At 38.0% G+C, this 22,180-nt stretch overlaps 1 protein-coding gene across 1 annotated transcript in view; it reads right to left on the bottom strand.

Moving 5' to 3' along the window:
- cpne8 (copine VIII) overlaps positions 1 to 22,180 on the bottom strand; it is an 88,457-nt gene that overhangs the window by 24,695 nt on the left and 41,582 nt on the right. The window contains exons 5-11 of the mRNA XM_007228204.4: positions 16,205 to 16,244; positions 8,997 to 9,073; positions 5,630 to 5,693; positions 4,725 to 4,828; positions 4,450 to 4,554; positions 3,196 to 3,237; positions 3,007 to 3,082 (exon numbers count right to left, since the gene is read on the bottom strand). Of these exons, the coding sequence (XP_007228266.1) occupies positions 3,007 to 3,082; positions 3,196 to 3,237; positions 4,450 to 4,554; positions 4,725 to 4,828; positions 5,630 to 5,693; positions 8,997 to 9,073; positions 16,205 to 16,244 (508 nt within the window). The remainder of the gene's footprint in view (positions 1 to 3,006; positions 3,083 to 3,195; positions 3,238 to 4,449; positions 4,555 to 4,724; positions 4,829 to 5,629; positions 5,694 to 8,996; positions 9,074 to 16,204; positions 16,245 to 22,180) is intronic.

Here is a 22,180-nt window from a genome sequence, read left to right as displayed (position 1 = left end):
TGTGTGCTAGCTTGGTTAGTAATGGTGGCTAACTACATCAGCAACAAACTCATATAGTGTAACAAACTACATATATAAACCAGGGATGGGACAAACTATCGATATCGTAATATGGTGTTTTGTTTTCATTTTCGATACCTTATCGACACGTTGCATCAAATATCAGTATTTTTATTGAATTTTTATTGAGTGGTGCAGAAAGCGCTCCTGCAATCTACAGTCTCCAGACTACACTAACCAGAATGCACCACACACACACACCACGTTACTGCACACGGCACCACCAGGAAGTCTTTCTCCAGAATACTAATGACTTTTAGTATAAATGGCCCTTCATCCCACACACTCTTTTCCGAGTATTTAAGGATTTTTCTTCATACAAATCGTTTACTCATTGCCTGTGTTAGCTCTCTTGTTTTTGACCTTGTTTGTTGTCACCAACCCTGATTTTATGTTTAACCTTCATTGCTGCTGTTTACCAGTATTACCTTGCTTGTTTTGACTACCCATTTTGTCCAAAACCTTTATCTAATATAGTATATTTTAACTGGTATCTTTGCGTGTCCCAATATGACATGGCTCTAGACTCCTTACCGATTTATTTACTTAGTTACTGCTTTTTTATGTCATGCGGTGACACTAACCAAATGCATAGGTTAAACCTGCAGTGAAGAATATTATTTGGTTGGTTGTATTTTAATCTCTTCTGTAACACATATAGCATGAATTGTCTTGCGATATATTGAATATTTCAGAATCACAGTATTACAGTATGACATTATCGTTATCATGGGAAAGGTATTGTTATAATTAGGGCTGTCCCTAACGATTATTTTTTAAACGATTATTCTAACGATTATTTTTTTCGATTAGTCGACTAATCTATTCATTGAGAAACATATTTAAATAATTATTTTACGTTTTAAAGCAAACGATAAATTACTATATTTATATATAATAACAACAACAACAACAACACAAGCCTACTAAACCAAACCCCACACTTATAATCACTTACATGTACAGCACGTTGTTTAGCTCTATAACGCTAAAAATGGATAAGCTCCCATACACCACAACCGTGTGTTGCACTGTTTTCTGTGACCGCTAGATTTTGTGACCACTGGCAAGTAGTTCTCAGCAGACCGGTGCACTGGCCGATTCGAAACGTGTTCGTTTCTAATGTTTACCCCGACTGGCCAAAACGGTTCAGTTTAGGGCTGAGGGTAAGGTGTAGGTATAGAAAGCTTCCGTTTTGCCAATGAACGCTCATAACCGTGAGCACTGGTCACAAAATTCCGACGGTGACAGAAAACGGTGTGACACCGCAGCGCCGACGGCGCTAGCTAAAATAACTTAAGGCAGCTAGCTTAGCTAAACACCTGAACTTATGAATAATGCTACTGTTTCTGGAAACTGCGAAATGCCATGCACAAATATAAACCAAAAATGTATAATTTCTGCCTGTGGCAGGTTTAAAACCTTTGGTAGACAGCCTTAAGTCTTTTTAAGGACACCCGCGGAGACCCTGATGTAAACGGTAACTTACTGTGTGACCCTGTTGACATAGTGCTCCTGGATGTTTGCGCTTCAAGTGCTCCTTTTGCACGTATGGCAGAGGACCACATTGTTGCCCTTTTGCGTGAAATGCTCCCAAACTTTAGATGCCCGCTGGCGTTTTTTTGTAGCTGGAGATTGCTCTCCGGAGTCCAAGCTCTCTAGAGCTTAGATTCTCTGCCCGAACCCGACATGACCCGAGGCCCGCCCGTAAATCCGACCCGGGCTCCAGAAAATAGTCCGAGATGTAGGCGTCTGTTTTTTAATTATATTTTTATTTTAAAAAAAATAACGAAAACTGAAAGTGAAACTAAACTAATTTATTTATAAGCGCTGTTTTCACTACCGCAGTTCTACAGCGGGGGTGTTGTGCCGATTCTGTCCGCGAAGCGGGAGTCAGATTCAGCAGAGAGTCGGATTCGGCACAAACGCGGCGGCACCTCGCGGTCCGCGGTGTCAGTTGTAAGCGCTCGCGCTAGCCGCAAAATACGGCAGAAAACACTGAGGGAGCTGCAGAATTATGAATGGGACTAGAATATGAGCACGAGGAGATCAAAGAGAACCTTCACCTGTGAGTAGAACAAGCAAATCTCTCTCTCTCTCTCTCTCTCTCGCACGTGAACTCCTCCGCGTTTGACTTGCAGAACTGTGTTTAGCTGTTCTTAAAAATCATTTTAATTAAATAATAGTTCTATGCTTCTATGTTACCGTGTTAATTAACATAATTCTGATCATATTTCGCTCATTAAAACAGCCCGAAAACAGCCAGTTGGAATTTTTGGGCCCGATCTAACCTCTAATGCTCTCCACAGGCGCCGCCATGTTTACGACGCGCCGACGCACGTTATGCAAATCGATGTATTTTTGTAATCGATGACGTCGATTATGTCGATGCGTCGCCCCAGCCCTAGTTATAATATCTAATATAAACAAAATACTTTTGATTAAGATACAATATAAAAGAGAAATGCTTTAATTAGTCAATCAGTCTACACTTTACAAGGTAACAAAGATTAATTCAAGTATGTGAAAACGAACTCCTCTCCGAAAGCTTTCTATATGGAGGGTCCTTCACTTTGGAACAGCCTTTTATGATGCAGAGGTCTAGAAATGCAGCCTAGGCTTTGAAATGCAGTGACAGAATGTGAAAAAGAAGTTGGAGGAGACCAAGAACAATGAGAAGAAGAAGAAAAAGGAGGATAAGAGGGAGAAAATGAAACAACAAAGTGTCTGGAGTTCACTGAGAAGTTTACAACCAACCAACTCTGTGTTGTTCTTCTAACTAAATTTCAAACAACACATTCTTCTTCCATCTAAAGACAATTATGTCTACGTTTGTCTATTCTTTATCTGACATCTCTGCTTTAAGCCAGCAATTAATGTCTGCCTACGATGTGAGCAGCACTGTATATGTGTCCCTCTCTGTATATAGTAATATGTGTGACTCACCTCCCACACATTGAACTGAGACTGGCCTTTAGACAGCTCCCTATAGCTCGTCTTGAACTCTCCGATGTAGTCGTGCCTATAGAGACACACTCATTACCATGCAGTACCATCCTTTTATCTTTAATCATATGCATAACGGCACATGTATTCTTAGTATTGGTTAGGAAAATCATATCTTAGTCTACTCACCCTCCATCCCTGTCCCAGTCGTACACTTCAATCTTTATTGCTCTGTAGACAGATTTAAAATAGTCTAAATATATAATAAATAAATAATATAACTTCCATTGTTTTGCAGTAAAAACAATGCATGTCGTTAACAAATAATTTTTTATATGAAGTAAACACTTAACACTTGTTTATTTTCTCAATTTAAACTCTCATTTAAACTCAGTATCTCGGCACATTACAATATTTTAATTAAAAAAAAGCATCAAAACTACCCTGAGATATTATAATACAGTAAAAAAAAGATTCTAGTCTGCCAGGTGTAAACCACACTAAACCATTTTTACTGTCTCTTTCCCAAAAATACAGTTAAGTACCATCATTTTAAGAAAATGTAAGCATAATTTATACATGATTTAGTCACAGAATATTGTTGTGATTAATACAACTATTTTCTTAAGGGATTGGCAGAAATAATACAAATCTAAGTGGTTCTAACATTAATTCTTTTATTCACATTTAAATAGAATCACTGGAGCCATTTTTTGTGAAAAAAAAGTGCTCCAGTGTTTCTATTTAGCCTGCTTTAGATCACTGAATTAGTGGTCTCTGAAGAAAGACAGGATTTCGGCTCTTGCTCATGAATATTCATACATGCAAACACTTTTTCTGTCACGTCTGGTGCTGTAGGCAATCCTGTTTCTCCCGCATCCAGCTCTAACTACTACACTACCCAGAACGCACCACCCGCTGACATCACACACACACACCCACTCACGTGACACCTCACCTGCTTCCTCCAGGAAGCCCGAATACTGATTACCTGCAGTATATAAGGACACTCCACACACACACCTGTTTCGTGTATTGTTTGGTTTATCCACTTTACAAAGCGTTATTTTCTCTGTGATTGTTTTCTTGTTTATGACCTTGTTTTTTGTTTCTTCGACGCCAATTCAAATCTGCCTGTACCTCTGATTGTGGATTTACTGTGTTTGACCTGGACTGTTTAACGTTTCCGATTTGTGGATTATCTCTGATGCTGGCTTCTTCGTGTATGAACTCTGAACTGTCTCCCGTTAATGGTATGGTTTATTCTTTGAGGCTTCTGTTTACCGGTGCTCTACTTTGTGTATGTACAACTGCTCTTTTACTGCCTAACGTTTTAATAAACACCCATTTTTACTGTATCCGCAAGTGTCTGTATTCTGTGCACACCATGACATTTTCACCCCACTGTATATATACATAAATCCTTCAGTCCTGTGAACTCACCTGTCATAATCTCCATTACACAGGGCTCTAACTGGGATTTTGAAGGCCTGCCACACAGGATCCAGAGTGTTCTTCACTACTTCAGTCTTATGGCAAATGGTGTACCTGTTCAACATCATCCATTACAGTTACTCACATGCAGTTCTATAGTGCTGAATCTCAATGATTAACATTTCACACTGTATTTCCCAGCAGTGCTGGAGATGACCACTCAGATTACTTGTGTTTTGGCCAGTTAATCAGAAGAAAATTAAAAAACAGTTGTTGAAACTCACGTTCCATCTTCGTTGCTGCGATAAAAGACGAGGAATGGGTCGGACTTGCCAAAGAAATCCTTCTTGTCCAGTTTGTTTCCGCAGAACTGCAGCAGAACCGACTCCTAACATAAAGAACATAAACAGCTGCAGTGTCCCGAGGCCTTGGCTCTCTCAGCATGTGTGCAAGCGTGTTTGTGTGCATTCAAGCATGTTGTGCATTCATTATTCAACGGAAAAGGTTTTATGGAAACCACAGAGGCACAGACCCAGCACATTACAGCTGTGAAGAGTGACTGAAATGACGAGAAGTAGAAGAAAAAGTAAAAGAGGAAGAAGAAGAGGGTGACAAGAAGAAAAAGAAGACTGAGAGTGACAAAAAAGAGTAGAAGACAAATCAGAAGAACAATATGAAGAGGAAAATAACAAAGAAGAATAAAAAGTATAACAGGCAGATAAGGAGAAGAAGAACATTATGACGATGAAGACAATGAGAAGGAGATAAAGAAGAATGATCAGAAGCAGAGACAAAGAAGAAGAAGGCAAGAAGAAAGAATCAGAAGGAGAAGAAGTCAGAGAAGTAGAAGGAAAAGAAAAAGAATGTGAAGACAAGCAGAACTGACAGATGAGAAGAAAATGTAGAACATAAAGAGAATGAGAAGGAGATGAAGAAGGATGAGAAGAATATTAATAAGGAGAAGAAGATGAAGATGGAAAAGAAGAAAAAGAAGAAGAACAAGATCAAGAACAAGGAAAAGTAAAAGAAAGAGAGATGAGATGAATCAGAAGTTCTATAAGAAGAAGAAATGAGAAAGAGATGGAAAAAGAGAGAGTGGGAAGTTGATAAAAAGAAACAGAAGAAGAAGAGAAGAAAGAAGATGAGAAGGAGTAGAAGATGAAGTGAACAAAACTAGAAATGTACTTACTCTGCAGTTTCCAAGTTCTTCTGCTTTCACAATGATGGTTCCACAGTTTTTCCCAGGAATGCCCCTGCAAAACATTCAGTGTTCAATTAAGCATTCCAGCAGCCCTCCAACACCTACGATCAAAATATCATGAGGGTCAACACAGCATAAACATTCTATTCTTTCATAAGAAACCACCACGTCAAAAGATCCACTCAAACGTGGAACACAACAGCATATTCTGATATTCTGGCACTGGGATCATCGCTGATAACAGCCTGACTGCTGATGAGTGACTGCTGATACTTTCTTGGCAGAAAAGAAGGAAGAAAGGATCTTGAAGACCCACAACAGCAGACAAACTGATGCCTCCGTTACGCAATGCCCTGAGTTGTTGTTTTCAATTGCTGTAAGTAGCTCAGTGTAATGTCACATTGATGATGAGATGGATGTAGACAGAAATCAATGGATAACTGAAGCAAGTCCTTTAATCTGGTTTGAATGTGGACAAACCCCTATGGTACAGGGAGAGAGGCACTCACGTAAATTAACTCACAGCACACGTATACAGTGCGCAGCCCTCTCGAGGAGGACAGGGAGAAAAACAGAGAGAGAAAGAGAGAGGGGGGAAATAAAGCACTTTTTGACTCCCCTTGACTTGTGAATGTAATATAGAATGACTGAAGAGTAAAGGCCTGTGTGGTTTACCTTTAATAAAAAACAGATTAACAGGTACACCACAAAAAAACTGCAATACACTCATATGGATAAAGACATTTTTATGGTGGAGTCATGAACGCTGCTGACCTTAACTGAGGCAAGTGAGTCCTGCAGTTCTATGGATGTTGTTGATGGGTGTTTTGGGACCTTCTGGATGAGTGGTCGCTGTCCTCTTGGGGTAATTTTGGTTGACCAGCTACTCATCAGTGTTCAATATTTTCGATTTGTGGATAATTGCTCTCACTGTGGTTTGCTGGAGTCCCAAAACTTTAGAAATGGCTTTATAGCCTTTTCCCGACTAACAGATCTCAATTTCTTTCTTTCTCATTCTTTCCTGATTTTTTTTTGATATTGCCATGATGTTTATTGAGTTTTTAAGTTCTACTTAAAGGTTGAAGGTCTACTTCAATATGACCTGCCTGACAGGCAATTAATGAGGTGCTAAAATGGATATTTTAAGCAATATTTATGACATAACCAATGGTTCTATAACAGCATGTTTAGGCACTGTCGATGGATTAATGAATGAAGAAATGGAAAAAGGAAGCCAGTCTTTTGCTAAACAAATAAATGCTAAGCTTAAGTTACCTCAGATAATAAAACTGAAGTAACTAATACCAAGCATGTCAAGATATTTAAAACTTTTTATTTTACATCATTTATGAGAGTATAATGTAAAAATGTTTATAAGTTCCCCCTGCCAGCATTTTATATAATACTGCTCCGATATGCAGTGCTATGCTACACTATTAATGTTCATCTCTCTAGTCATAAAAGGTTAAAAAGTTTTAAAAACACCCCTGATTTTTATAGTAAATTCAGCTGTATATAGGTGTACCCACTGCTGGCACTCGAGCTCAAATGGACTCACAGCTCGTATAGCTTCCAGAGAAAGCATTGCCAAAGGAATGGGATGCTCTGTACCAGCCTCACAAAAACTTAAGGTCACAATGCCCAATGGCAACGCTGAGCTAGAGAGCCAGACCTAATGATTTAACATCAGTACCTGAATGCAATCAAAATCCTACAGTTGTTTTAAAGAAGGTGTTAAATGCAAGCACTTTGTTGTCATTATTTTTATTTATCTTTTTCTCTCTGGCTCTACTTCCACTGAAACTACTAATGACTCCACCTACTGACCAATGGAAGGCCTTTCAGGAGTATTGGAGGAAGAGCCAACCTTTTAAATGCAAGAATCCAAGAGGGCGGATGTGTTTTTAGTTTAGTTTTAAATCTCTTATTCACTTTGTGTATTTACCAACATGTTCTCTTAGTTATTTTAATATGTTTTAGTCCTGCAGCACCACACAATGTATTTTGGTTACTGACCAGGAATGTTTAGTGTAGTTTGCTTTGTTTGGTTTATGTTTTGTAACTTTTATAAGTTAGGGAAGTGTGTTATGTTTTATTCTGTTCCTTTCTTTGGTGCTGTCCAGTTGAATTTTCCCATGTGTTACTTGGCAACACAGCAATTTTCGAATGTGTGTCTGAATAGCAAATAGTTGTAAATAAACATTTTTAACTTTTTCCTCGTGCCTTTTAACCTTATTTTACTGGTTTTATTGGAAAATGACCCCCACAACCCCTAGATGTAAAGTGGGATCTGATTAACTGCTGAATTAAGATAAACCAGCTGATCTCAATGTTGCTGATCTTAATATTGCACACTGTTTGTCTTATTAATGGGACATTCCAGTCCATTAATTTGAACTCCTTATTAAATAATTATAATTGTGGACATCACCTGTCCAAGCAGCAGTGAAATTTGAGGACACCTGGGTGGACCATAAAGTTAGTTGGAGGAGAATAAGAGCAGGGAGCTTTCACACAAACATTCTAAAGCCCCAACTTTTTTTATATATATATTCTTAATTTTATTTTTTCAAAGATAGAACAAGACTGTTACCACTAGTCTTGGAAACATACATATTTTTCCATATAATAATTTCCATTTTCCACACTTTTCCAGACCAGAATATTTATTTAAATCAATTCCATACTTTTCCATACTTGTGTAGGACACTATAACTCTGATCAATAAATGAAATGATCAACTGAGAAACTGAATGAATGAAATGAATAAATTAATGAATGAATACATGTGATGTAATCCCGCAGTGCTGGTGCACATTCAGATTTTACTGAGGGAGAGACTGAATGAACAGGTGCTTTCTGACCCAGGAGAGTGAAAGAGTGACTTTTTATACAATGTTTGATATTAATAAATGAACATGTTGCCTCTATGCTGACTGAATGAATCTGTGTTCAGGGAGGATTCTGGGTGCTGTGCTGCTGAATGAAGCCATCTCCAGTTATATAATTCTCTAGGAGAGGCACATTCTTACATCATCTGCGGTGCCCAATGTGTCACTGTACACTAAGTCTATAATTCATTCATGTATGTAGACGCAGTGCCTTAGGAACACATACACACACAGACGTACACGCTCAGGCACATGGAATGCACACACGCTTCAGTGCACAAATGCATGTATGAGCATCAACACACACAAACAAGGAGGAGGACATGGGACCACATTTGAGATGCAAACTGTATTAGACCTGGATGGAAGTCTAATAAAGCGCTTTCCACACGGACAGGTGTGATGGATTGTAGAAGAGAGGAGGGGTGACAGTCGTGGAATTAGAACTCAAAAGCCGTACTCACATGAGGGGTCTCTCCATACGGCTACCCGGAGAACCCACCACCTCTCCCAGAGTGCAGTACATCTGGCCCAAGAAGTCCTGAAGATGCACCAACACACATTATACAGTATCAGTAACATATATACAGTATATCTTTACAATCTAACATACATACAATTTTACATACAGTACTGTAAAGAATCACCGTGCATCCTAAACAAGCTATATAATGACATGCAATAGTCTATTAAAATAAATATAGATAGTGACAGTGAAAAGTAAAAATATATACTTTAAAGAAGATCAGTAGTCATTAGACTTCCTAATTATATAAACACAGGTTAGGCAGTTTTAAAACACCCACTGGTGCTCAGGTACTTGTTAAGAGCTGATTGGTCGACTAGTAGTGATGGGAGCATTAAAGGGAAAAAAACGTGTAAGGCAGGATGTCTCAAGGACCAAGGTTGAAAAACACCTTAAAAAGACCTTTAGTTAAATAGCTACTTTTTGTATTTAAAGTAATTTGCATTTATTTTCATTTTGTGTTCTTTCAAGCTAATAATTGCTAACATTTACATTTAAGTTACATTTAAATGCTAACATTTACATTTTACATATTCAGTTAAAAAGCTAGCGGTTTTTAGTCATGACCAGTCTGTTTGTCCTGATTAGGGCTTTGTATTGGCAAGAACTTGGTGATAAGATACATATTATGATATATGATCATGAAAACACTGCAATATTGTAAACAAGAGCAGTTTCTTTTTGTTAATTTAATTTTAGGAAAAAAAGTGTAGGTCATGGTATAAAAAAGAAACCACTATTATAAGCATAGAAGAGTAAAATAAAAGTTTCCTTACATCTGGGGTCAGCAAATATGCCAAAAAGCAATGTTTCTAATGTTTCTATTAAAATTTTTGTCATAATACAGTGCAGCTGAGAAACCTGTTTTCTGGTGGATTCATCCCTAACAGAGAACGTTACGTTATGTTATGTTATTATAACGTTATGTTAACGTTAGCCTGTAACATTACAGAAATAATATTCTAGAATCATTCTAAAAAAGTGTGAAGTAATAATTATTTGCATTATAACATTATTAGAACGTTTTTCACATAACGTTTGCAGCTAGGGCGAATAATAAAATTATGGAAATGTTAAAAGTAAAATTCCCAAACCTAAAAATGAAAAATGAAAACATTGTGATATTGCAGGACATCTAGAAAACATGACACATTGAAAAGATTGAAAAAGAGTCTTCCATTTAAACTTGCTTTCTCTTTGAGGCAAAAAATCAGACAATCTGGTGTGATGGAAATTTGAACCTCCTGTCATAGTCCCATAACTCACCTACAGTCTTGTGATAAGATATGCCTTGTTTAATAAATATTGTAATAATGTTTATTTAGATGTATAATAAAAAAAATGATAGAAACATCAATAAATATTGAATTTGATGCACCAGCGTGTTTGACAACCCCAGAGGGTTAAACACAATGTCAGGAAAACCCAGGCAGGGAGACGAGGAGGCCGACACAAGTGCAGGTAGGGACGAAACGAATAATTTAATAAATATATATATATATATAAATAACAAAGATAAACAAATAACAAAGAACATGTAATAATAAAGTAAACCAAAACAAACGAGAGGAACTAGTGAACATAAACTAAACAAACAAGAAGTACTAAATATATATATATATATATATATATATATATATACAAACAGGGAGTAAATAAACAAAGAAACAAACAAAGCTAAGAACATAAACAAGGAATAAACAAGAAACTAGAAACTACCAAAAATAACCAAGAAATAACCAAAACTAAACAGGGCAGGGATGTATATACAAGGGAAACAACAAGAAGCAAAACACTAAGAAATAAACAAGGAAATAGACTATATATATATATGGCAAAAACAGAGAACAGAGAAACGCTAAGAGGACTGATAACACTGAGAGAGACAAAACAACATTGGAAGGTGCAAAGACTGACGGAGACAAAGTGGCAAAGGAGTGCTATTTATAGTAACATGTAACACACAAGAATAGGAAACACCTGGGGAAGGGGCGGAGCTAAAAATGAGACAAGTGGTGGAAAGGTACTGAGACGGGAGACACAGGGGAGCATAGGTCACGTGGGGAAGACACACAGAGACACGAGACGAGACCAGGATGTGACACACAACACAAACTAAACCACTTTCAGTCACTAATATTTGCATGTAAACTATTACAATAATTAAAAGTCCATACTGTTTTTTTATATTTAGTATAGTATCACAAAACAAAACATCCCAATCGTTCAGTATATTGATATTTTCATATATACTTACTAATATAGTTTTATAATAATATAGGTTATTGCTATTATTTCTTATATGACTCTACTGCATATTCAGGACATACCCATACACAAAACAAATACATACATGGTATTGTTTTTCAGTGGTCATTGTAGCATGAGTTTGCACATGTTTAAATATGCTGTGTAGTGTCTCTGCATCTGTGTTTTTGTGAGTGTGTGTGTGTGTGTGTTTGTGTGTATGCTTGTCTGCCACAAGCTTGGTCTCCAGAGGAGGATGTCATGCCTGATCTGGTCACCCAACAGCTCAGAAAAACATTTTGTCAGAAGTTCTCAGCTGACAGATCAGCTAGCTTTGTGCTCCTCAGGGTTTAGACTATGCTTCTTCAGAGCTCTCTAAACCATATCACATCAGGAACACCAGTTTTTGTACTAAATATTCTCTCTATTCTTTCTGCTATTTCTCCTAAATTATTAGAATTTACTATATTTTTACTCAATAAAATGATTCTGCAGTATGACTGCAGACACCATCCTGCTAACATTCCATTTGAAATCTATTCAAAAGCATTTTATTTATAATTAAAGCATTTAACATTTATTATTCGTAGATCTACTTTGGTGCAGGCATAGCAGCTATAATTCACATAGCATTACAATGCATGCATGCATATAACATTTACAGGCCATTCCAGCTGTTTGTATTGTAAGAAAATACCGATATTGTATCATTTTGCAACATTGTATCAACCAACTATCCAAATCTCAGTATCATTTTTTAATGATTGGTGTCAGAAGTGGTTTATTTACTGTTGAGTTTAAGTCCTGCCCACTAGGGGTGTGCCATATCATATCATACGCAATAATATAGCCAACATTTTTGAATATCGTGAACAATATTATACCCTGAAATATTGCGCCATATCACCCACCCCTAATTATCACATCAGGGTACTACTTTTTTGTTGTTTTTAGCAAAAGAAAAATTCACACTGTTCTCATTTCCCATTTTATATCTACTAGAGACAGATTATATCTGTTAAGTATCATTTATTTTACTTTAATCCTGGATATAAGAAGATATTTGGAGTGCATTATTAGTAGCATGACATTCTGGATCATCTGATCAACTGATCTCAGTTAGGGGTGTGCCATTTCATATTACATGCAATAATAACATTTATTTTTTATTTTGTTGCAGTAGTGTATTCTTGAAAAAATGTTAAAATTCAGTGTTTTGTTATATTGACAAGAGTATCAATATCGCAAAAAATTTATGAAATATTGTGATATTATTTTAGGGCCATATCGCCTACCCATACTGCCTTCTAGATATTAGTGTTTTGCTCAGTCATTAGATCCCATTGTTATGATTGGATATAATTTGATTTTTAAAAATCGCAATATATAATTTTGCTTACAGAATCACAATACTATATTGCAATAAATTGAATTGTAACGATTTTATCTTGATCATTATGCATTGTATCACCAAGTCCTTCCCAATACACAGCTCTACCACTGGTCACTACAAATTGAGCAATAATTTCAAATATTAGCAATAAAATTTCTGTATATATCTGTAATAGCACTAGTGCCAACATGTTCTATTTCTTGTGATGTGAGCAGACAGCTCCTAAAATGAACAGGTAAGCTAATCAATAGCTGTTGGCAGCTGTTTTTTAATCCTGATTGTTATTCCCCACCAACCTCTCACAGCACAAACACGTCATGTCTTCCATTCAAATACCAGCAGCCTCAGTCTCTGCACTGACAACCTGTTCAGTCATTGATTACAGGTTCGACATTTAAAAAGTGTTTTGTTAAATGTTATTCCTGTAGTAATTAACTGAATATACACTGTATGTCCAAATGTTTGCACTCCCCTTCTTTTATTTATATCCCATTTATTTCTCCCCAATTGACAAGGCCAATTACCCAACCCAGTCATTAGGACTCTATGAGTCCTATCACTAGTAATGCCCCAACACCAGGAGGGTGAAGACTAACACATGCCTCCTCTGATACATGTGAAGTCAGCCACCATCTCTTTTTAAACTGCTGCTGATGTAAAACACTGCTAAATAGCTTCACAGTGCACTCGGAGTAAAGCGCAGTGACTCAGTTCAGATACATCAGCTCACAGACGCCTTGTACTGATCGACATCACCCTTTGGATTGATGTAGGAAGAGAGCGCCATCTACCCACCCAGAGAGAGCAAAGCCAATTGTGCTCTCTCAGGGCTCCGGTAGCTGATGGAAAGCTGCATGAACGGGATTTGAATTAGCAATCTCCTGAATAATGAATGCTTTTAGCTCCTTTAAGTTACACTCATTGCTGTGACTCACACAGCTTGTCTAGTCTCTGTAGAGAAGCACTGCCAATAGAATTGGACTCTCTGAAGCAAATAAAAATGAATCTATTGGCACCTTACCAGGGATGAGCTAAAGGGGCATAAAGGCCCCAGCACTAATCTGTGGAGCAGTGAAACCGTGTTCTCTGTAATTGTGGGGCCCTGGTGCATCTAATACCTTTGGGATGAATTAGGGAGTTGGGAAAGAGGTAAGGTGGTGATCATCCAGCATCCTGACTTTAAAAATAGTATTACTGCTAAATGAAAGCAATGATGCTCCAAAATGTCAAAATGTATTTTAATTTCTGACAGCAATGATATTAGCATTTTTGCTGGGGGCAACTGTCCTGCTGTTTCTTTTAACAGGCTTAAGGATGAGGCAAGTATGGCAGTATGGGTTCGATCAGATACTGTGCATGTGCAGCTCAAGGTCTGCTCAAGGTCTACTAGGTCTACCAAGAGCAAAGATATAAGGGAACATGTATAGTACAGTACATTCCAACACTGGTGACAGCTATGGAAATTGAAGGTCACTGAGGGTGACATTGACTTCTGCTATACAAATAGGCTCATGAAAAATTAATTAGCTAAGCTAGCTAGCACAGCAACATGCTTACTATGACAATTAGCCTGTCTAACACAAACATTAGCTCTGGGCTGTAAGAGACATTAGCCAGCTAATTATCTGTGTCAATAATCACAATCGATTCTAACTAAAGGATAATCAGGCAGATTTTGAGGCTCTTCAATTTGCTCTTCATCACAATCGCAAAAAGTGTCCCAATTTAAGGGTGACTATAAACAATGATTTTCTCAGATTAGTGCTGGATAATCATATCAATATTGGAATTGTATTGAATCTATTGAAATGAAGAAATATATTGTGATATAGATTTTTGCCATATCTTTTGCAAGCTCTATCCCAGATTATCATGGAGTGTGTGGTGTGTATATAGTCTAATCTTAACACTCTGATCATTAAATGTTATTATGAAACATGTGACTTCTTCTATTCAGCCATGGATTCATCCATAATGCTTTCTTTTTCTTGGCTTTTAGGCAGAAAGCTTCACATCTAGCATAACAGTAGTTTTGCTGTTGTTCACAGTTCACTCCTGCTTTTATTCAGGGCAGATGGTGTGGTGTGGAGGGGCTGATAACTAACAAAGATTAGAGACAGAATAATCAATTATAAAGGTCTTTTACATTTTGACGAAAGGTTAGGATTTTAAAAATCCTGTAAAGTGAGCCAGGCACAAGTTAAGCACCAGCACTCCCACATTCAAGACCAGGCTGGGGGGCGGGCTATGGCAGAAATAGAAAAGCAGGAAACAATTCCTTTTAAATTCTGGTCTATGTTTAGATCTGGTGACTAGGAAGATTTCAGGAGAACACTGAAACAATTGAAGATAACACAAGTGTGCCAAAAGAAACCATAGAACCATTCTGGTGAACTTGTTTCTACTGCAGCCTCAGCTTTCTGTTCTTGGCTAAAAGAAGTAGAACTCGACGTAGCTCTCTGCTGCTGTAGGTAATCAGCCTTAAAGTGCAACGTTTTTGTGCATTTTTACTCACCACAATAGTGCAGAGTGTTTATCTGGGTGAACAACTTAGTCTATCATTCTTTATAGACCTCTGTGTTGCTGTTTACTGGATGTGCTTTCTTGATTAAACCATTCTGAGTAAACTCTAGAGACTGAAATGCTAAGAATGGTAGCAAATCAGCAGTTGTAGAAATAATTATGCCACGTTTTGTCATAGTTGTTGCACATTCTGATGGTTGATGTGAACATTACCAGAAGCTGTTGGCCCGTATCTGCATGATTATATGCACTGCACTGCTGCCACACAACTGGCTGATTAGATAATTGCTGGAATGAATAGGTGTACAGGTTTTCCTAAGAAAGAGCTTGGTATGTGTATTACAGCAGAATTGTCTAAACTCGACATTTAAGACATCGAGATTCTTTCCACTGCATCTACTCCTGCAGAACACTGCAGATAAGATAATAGTCAGTGACCCTAAAAGGCCACACTTCCCACAGAGAATAGAAACGATGAGAGACAGCCCTGATTCTGTGTCACTGTCATTTGCCTGCAGAAGAAACAGTAAGATTACAGCAGTGTTGCTGTTCCAACTTCTGTCCTACAATGTAACACAAGTGTGTTATTTACAAAAAGGCTTTGCGAGGTTGAGCGACCCTCTGTCAGCTAGTGGCGTTCCCTCTCTGGCAGAGGAAGCCTACAGCCCTCTGCTGCCAAGGGTCTGTTCACAGTCTTACACCAAGGCGCTAGGCGATAAAACGGGGCTGTTTATTTCTCGACGGTTCAAAAATGTGGAGATGATAAAAGGGAAAATCTTTCTTGATCAGTTGTTTAGGTGCACGAGGAAAAATGAAGTGACCTCTATTTCTGACCCCATCAAGTCTACAGAGCTGCTGCACTTTTCATATGCAGCCAGTGCTGCACAGGCTCCATCATGAACAAATCAGACACAAACAAACACACACACACACATACACACACTTACACACTTACAAAGTGTAAGCCACCATCACTCACTTACATGTTTGGACAGGTTTTCACTCTTTGAGTCGAGGTCGTACCTGGAGGGGAAGATAAGAAACTCAGTCAAGTCTGGAACATTCTCACCCAGTCCACCAGCATCACACACAGCACTCTCCCCCTCAGCTACTGTCAGCAGCGCACTCGCCCCATCCCCAGCCCAGGACTGTAACACTGACAGAAAATACAAAGCCCTCGCTAAGCCTTACAAAATTCTACTACTATAACATTCCTTATGGAAATTCTGGCCTTTTCTACTGCTCTGAGGTTGCAGGCTGGAAATGGTAAACACTAAATTGGTGTGCCAGTTTCTATTAGATCCACTTACCTTGTAGCAACACTCACTAGCTGTTTTATTATGTGGGCCAGCTACACTGACTGCATCACATCTGCTCAAGTCCGTCAATGGCAAGGGGCCGACAAAAGACCACTGCTGGTAAAATCCAATATGTACCAATATGTATTATAGTGTATTTTCTGTACTGACTCATAAAGTTATGAGGATGTGTCATCAGATATTAAGAAAACATGCAAAGTTTAAGCACTGTAAAAAGCTCTGAGTAATATTTGACTAGTGTTCAAGAACTACTTAATTACGTAATTAAGTAAAGAAAAAATGACATTTAAGAAATGAAGGTCAGTCAACCCATAACATTTCAAGAACTTAGAAAGTGTAATCAGGTGCAGTTACAAAAAGACCATCAAAAACCTTATGATGAAACTGGCTCTCATCAGGACCACTCCAGGAAAGGCAGAGCAAGAAGTAGGAAACTGGGGTTCAGTTCCCTGTCTGGATGACTGAATGCTGCGCTACACCAATAAGAGTCCTTGGGCAAGACTCCTAACACTTCATTGGTCCACCTCTGCAACAGAAGTAACCTTTTTAAGTCACTTTGAATAAAAGTGTCAGCTAAATGACGTAAAAGTGAATGTAAGAGTTACCTCTGTTGCACAGGATAAGTTCATCAGAGTTACCAGCCTCAGAAACCGCAATTTAACAGCACCCAAGAGAAGAGCCCAACTGAATGTTTTATAGAGTTTTTTGTTTGTTTAACACTTTTAAGTTACTACATGAGTCCTTCTGTGTTCCTTTATAGTCTGGATGACTTCAGTATGAATTTACAAAAATAACAAAAAAATAACAATATGTAACAATATTTTTTATACTGTATTTTATTTACTAACTCATAAAATGCTCAGGATGTGTCCTTTGCTAAGTTTAAGCACTTGCATCTCTCTTGTTAATTCTTCATTATGGAGAAAATCTGTATGTGTTTTAGTCTCTGATCCTGTCAGCTGCTACTCCTCAGTACTATTTCCACACCCTGAGTTGCCAGGTATAGAACCCAGATATGGAATGGCAGAAAAACTCAGTGTTCTGCAGCCTCGACATCCTTATAAAAACCTCCAAGACCAAAAACTGAGTAAAACACTATAATAAAATACTATTATTGGTGTTTGAGAGATTGGTGTCTAATAGGTACCTTAGAACCATAGACTGTATATAAGTATGGACAGGATGTCTCATTACGGCGTTTTGAAGACAAAATATGGCCGAAATGGAAGCTGCCATCTTGTGTGCGCTTGTGCAGTAGAGGCAAATTGGAGCCAGAACTGGCGCGGCAGAGGTGGGAGTCGGGGCCATGTGACTGCCCAAACCGCGCCTTTCCCCTCAATTACTCTTTGCGTTTCACCGTAATTTTCACCAAACAAGTTACTTAACCTAGCTAACCTGAGTTGGCTAACCTAGTTAACTAGTTAGCTAGCATTAAGTACCTAACGCTAGGTTAAAAACCTAACCTAGATACTAAAATTAGGGAGAAGAACAAAGTATAAATACTAATGAATTGATGGAGGGAAATTATCTACTTACCGAAAAAACTGCAGAGAATGTTTCCCTGAGGCTCTGTTACAACAGTTCACTGCTGAACAAGCCATGACTTTACTTTAGAAATGTCATTTTTAACAATAAAATCAGAATATCTGAAAGACTGAGCCACAGTGGCGGTGCACGTTCATGCTCTCAGGCGACCTGTCAATCAACTTGCCCTCAGTTGTCAATCACCACATAGCCACACCCCTTTAAATATATAACGGAATAACTCCTATAAAACGTATTAACTGTAAAGAAAAACACTGGGGGTTAATAATACAGGAGGGGGATTGCAGAATGTACAGAATCCAACTTCCAAAAAAAAAAAAAGGAAATAGGCAGGGTTAAAAGTTGTACTGGAGCCAGCCACCAGAAGGCGTAAGAGACATAGTGGCTTCACTTTTCACCCCTGACGTGCTGTCCATACTTATATACAGTCTATGCTTAGAACCCAGAAGGACGTATTTAAGATACATAAAGTGATCCATACTAGTGCTGACCAATGCAGTCATGCTGCAACATGCTAACAATGACTGTATTTCATATAGGGTTTGGTAAAAATCGCATTTCACCCTGGGCCCTACCCCTTACCTCTACCCCTCTGTTTTGAGCGTGCACACAAAGGGGTAGGGGTGTCTCGATTCTTGTTAGGCTGGAAGCGTAGGGGGAAAGATAGGACTTGTTAGCCCTTCATACAGAGATGTTTTAGAGGCACAATTCAAACCGAGGGGTATGAGATCCACTGGTAAGATGGTGGAAAAAACTACCAAAGAAACCCATAAACCCATAACCCATAAATACAAGTATTTTCCTTGTTAAAATTGAACATTAGAACTATATTACCATATTTTAATGTGTAGTTTCAATGTTTTATGGCTGAATTTTCCATAACAAGCATAAAAAAGATTGCTAGTAGTTTGTCTTAATAGTTAGCTAGCTAGCTATCTTTCCTGTTCCACATTAAATGGTGCAACATATTGCAGGGGCTGCAGCATTTAAGGTGGAACGGAAAAATTAAATAAAACAAAAAGCTAATCAAAGCTAATTTCAGCTCCCCTTGACAGAGAAAATAGGAAACAGACAATAATAATTAATTTTTGCTCCATCTTCCCCCTTTTTGAAGACATACAATGCCCTAAGTTAACTAGTTAACCAGCAGATAGCTAGGTTACTAAAACTTTAGCGCTCCTGATTACGTATCAGGTGAAAAGAAGGGATAAGGGATAATATCATTTTATTGCACCAATTTTGTCACTCTTCTTCTAGCCCTTCATCACCAATGGTCAGTTTCTAAATGCAGGTCTGCTGCTTGCTGGATATTTCTGGATGGTAGACTATTTTCAACCCAGCTGTGACACTGCTGCACCTAATATAGCATCACTACACACTCTAAAATGCCACTGACTGTTGATACACTCACTGCTATTCCGAGAATAGTTTTCTACCAGGGTAATATCTGTACTGCAATGGCCTCATCTCAGCTATGAAATCTGACAGTGCATGGTGATTCTAAATATCTGCAACAATGATTCAATTACTTTTCCATTGCAGTATATTTATCCATTTCATTACGTACTACTATGCTAACATGTCTTTTGAAAGCAAGCTGAGGGATTCAGGTTACTGTACATGCACACCTAATGAAAGAAACAGTGTCCCAATCTTCTCTCACTCACAGTAAAGAGAAATATATTTTGTTAAAATGTCGACTAAATGCTCCTAACATTCATCGTTAAACTCAGAAGTTCACTTGATTATTTATTTGACTCAAACAGGGCTCCTGAAGGGAAATGAGCACATGAGCAGGTATTTTTAACTGCGGATGGAGAGACCCTAGCTCTGTACACTCATTCATTATCACAACTTACTCAACCCATATGCTCCAATCAACCGCTGTGTAATCACCCTTACCTAATGACTGGACTGCATGCTGTACTGTTAGATTGTGTCTGTGTGTGTGTGGATATGCACATGTGTAGAATAAAAGGTACAAGTGAAGACTTAAAGCCGTTAAATTATACATACTCCACGGTGCATGTTTCTCTCTTTTCGTAAGAAATGACGCATAATAAAATTAAATGAAGCAATATGTTCATTCTATTCCATTGACCAATCACCAGGACTGATTGTGGACAGAGCTGAATGCCACATTAACCTTTACAGGTAAGGTTGGTACTGTATCATCGTGCAGGGCTTTAGTAATGCTCTACATTGTTTCTCAAGATACAAAGCAGAATCAAATACATTTTAAATGTAGTCAAATGTTATTCCATAAATAACTACACTGCAGAGCTTGTAGAGTGTTGTTAGCAGTTTGTACTAGCTCTACTGTGCTTTGATACTCACTGTACTGGGCTGACTAATGTACTTTTGAGAGAGGTTTCCAGTTAGCGGTATTAAAAGTCTTTACTCTTCTTCCCCCATGACACACTCTAGTTTTACACATTCTACAAATACACAAATGCTAAATAATGTTAACTAAAATGTAGTGGAAAAATTTGAACAAATTTATGAGAATGGCTATACTGCAGCAACTTATGGAACAAAATATGGATCATATTATCTGACCAGCTCCTATACCTGATCTGAAAATCAGCTGATACCACTAATAATGGAACAATAATTCCAGTTTGTGCAACTATTCCAGTTTTTGAACCATTCTGTGCATTTTCCCCTATAGATTCTAGAACTAAAATGTTATTTATCAGCGAAAACCAAGAATCATTGTGCCACTCTTACCGTTTTACTCTGTGTTGTATCCTCAATTCCACTAATACTGGTGCAAACTCAAGCTTGTTCACTGAAGAAAACTTATTCCTGTTCTTATAAGCCTAAACAGAACCAGTTAAATAAGCACTAGTTCTTGTGCAACTGGCTAAAATACTGTACTGTATACTGTATACAATCACGATTATCAAAATTACTGAGGTCGTATCCATTGATTGTACGATAAGCTGCTAATGTATTTATTGTGAAAGGCCTACTGTTCTGTCTGCAGTGAAACCAAAATGTTACTGAAATTCTGCTCTTTTGCCAATTTAACTAAACAAATGAAACCATGATGAATCAAATGTGGAAGGTGTTTCAGTCACTGAATGAGAGCTGTATGATTAACATATAGAAACACTTTGAAAGTGAAATGTTTACATCTTGCCGTTAACAATTCACATTAACGAGCAGTGAGGTCCAAACCATGTGTGCACCCTATCGTGCCGTTTTTATACACCCTCATGAAAGTGCACAGAGCTGATTATATGAGTGACTCAGGGCAAAAGGCACATGTGCCTAATGTTCTATTCAACTCTGCCAGACTCGTTCACAAGCGCTCACTCCTGCACGCCTCAGTGCACTACCGGCAACACACATACAGCTAAATATATATATATATATATATATATATGCATCCTTATACACACACACACACATGCACCACTGATGCACAGGCACATAGACCACCACACTGCACACAAGCATGCACACTGAATTGCACACACAGATACACATGAATATTAATGCAATAGTTTAAAGTAAATGTAATTCTATCCACATTCAAAGCCCAGAAGCTTGGAACAGCTGTAGCTATCATCTCAAAAGGTGTTATATACAATTTTTGTCAAATTCAGTAAATAATTCCTTATGGGTCATTGGTTCTCTTGTATGTTTTAAAGCTGATTAACAGTTTGGTGTTCTTACTCAGACCTGGATCTGTACAAACCAGGAAGGCCAGGAAAAAACAATACTATTTCAGCCAATCAGCAACACTTAGGGTTCATACTCTCCCAAAAGATGGGGGAAAAGGATGTCAGAACAAGATGTCCAAGAAAGTAGAAGACCTGATGACCAAAGCTGAACAAAATGTTCTTAGATCAGGCAGAGGCAAAGATAAGTGTAAACACTGGTGAGGGATTTGGACACTGGAGAGACCTCAGTACAATGAAAGGCATGAACATGAAAGCGGACGTTGCTTGTTCCTAATTAAAGTTGGATTATATTGACTTTTTTTTGCTGTTGAATAGAAAGAGGTCAGTTTTTTATTGTATCCTGTTTGTGGATGTTAGTGATAGATAATAGTTTGCATAGCAGCAGCAACTGTAGCAATATTAT

This window comes from Astyanax mexicanus, chromosome 2, assembly GCF_023375975.1.
Source record: "Astyanax mexicanus isolate ESR-SI-001 chromosome 2, AstMex3_surface, whole genome shotgun sequence".
NCBI lineage: Eukaryota > Metazoa > Chordata > Actinopteri > Characiformes > Acestrorhamphidae > Astyanax > Astyanax mexicanus.
This window is presented reverse-complemented; position numbering and strand designations above follow the sequence as displayed.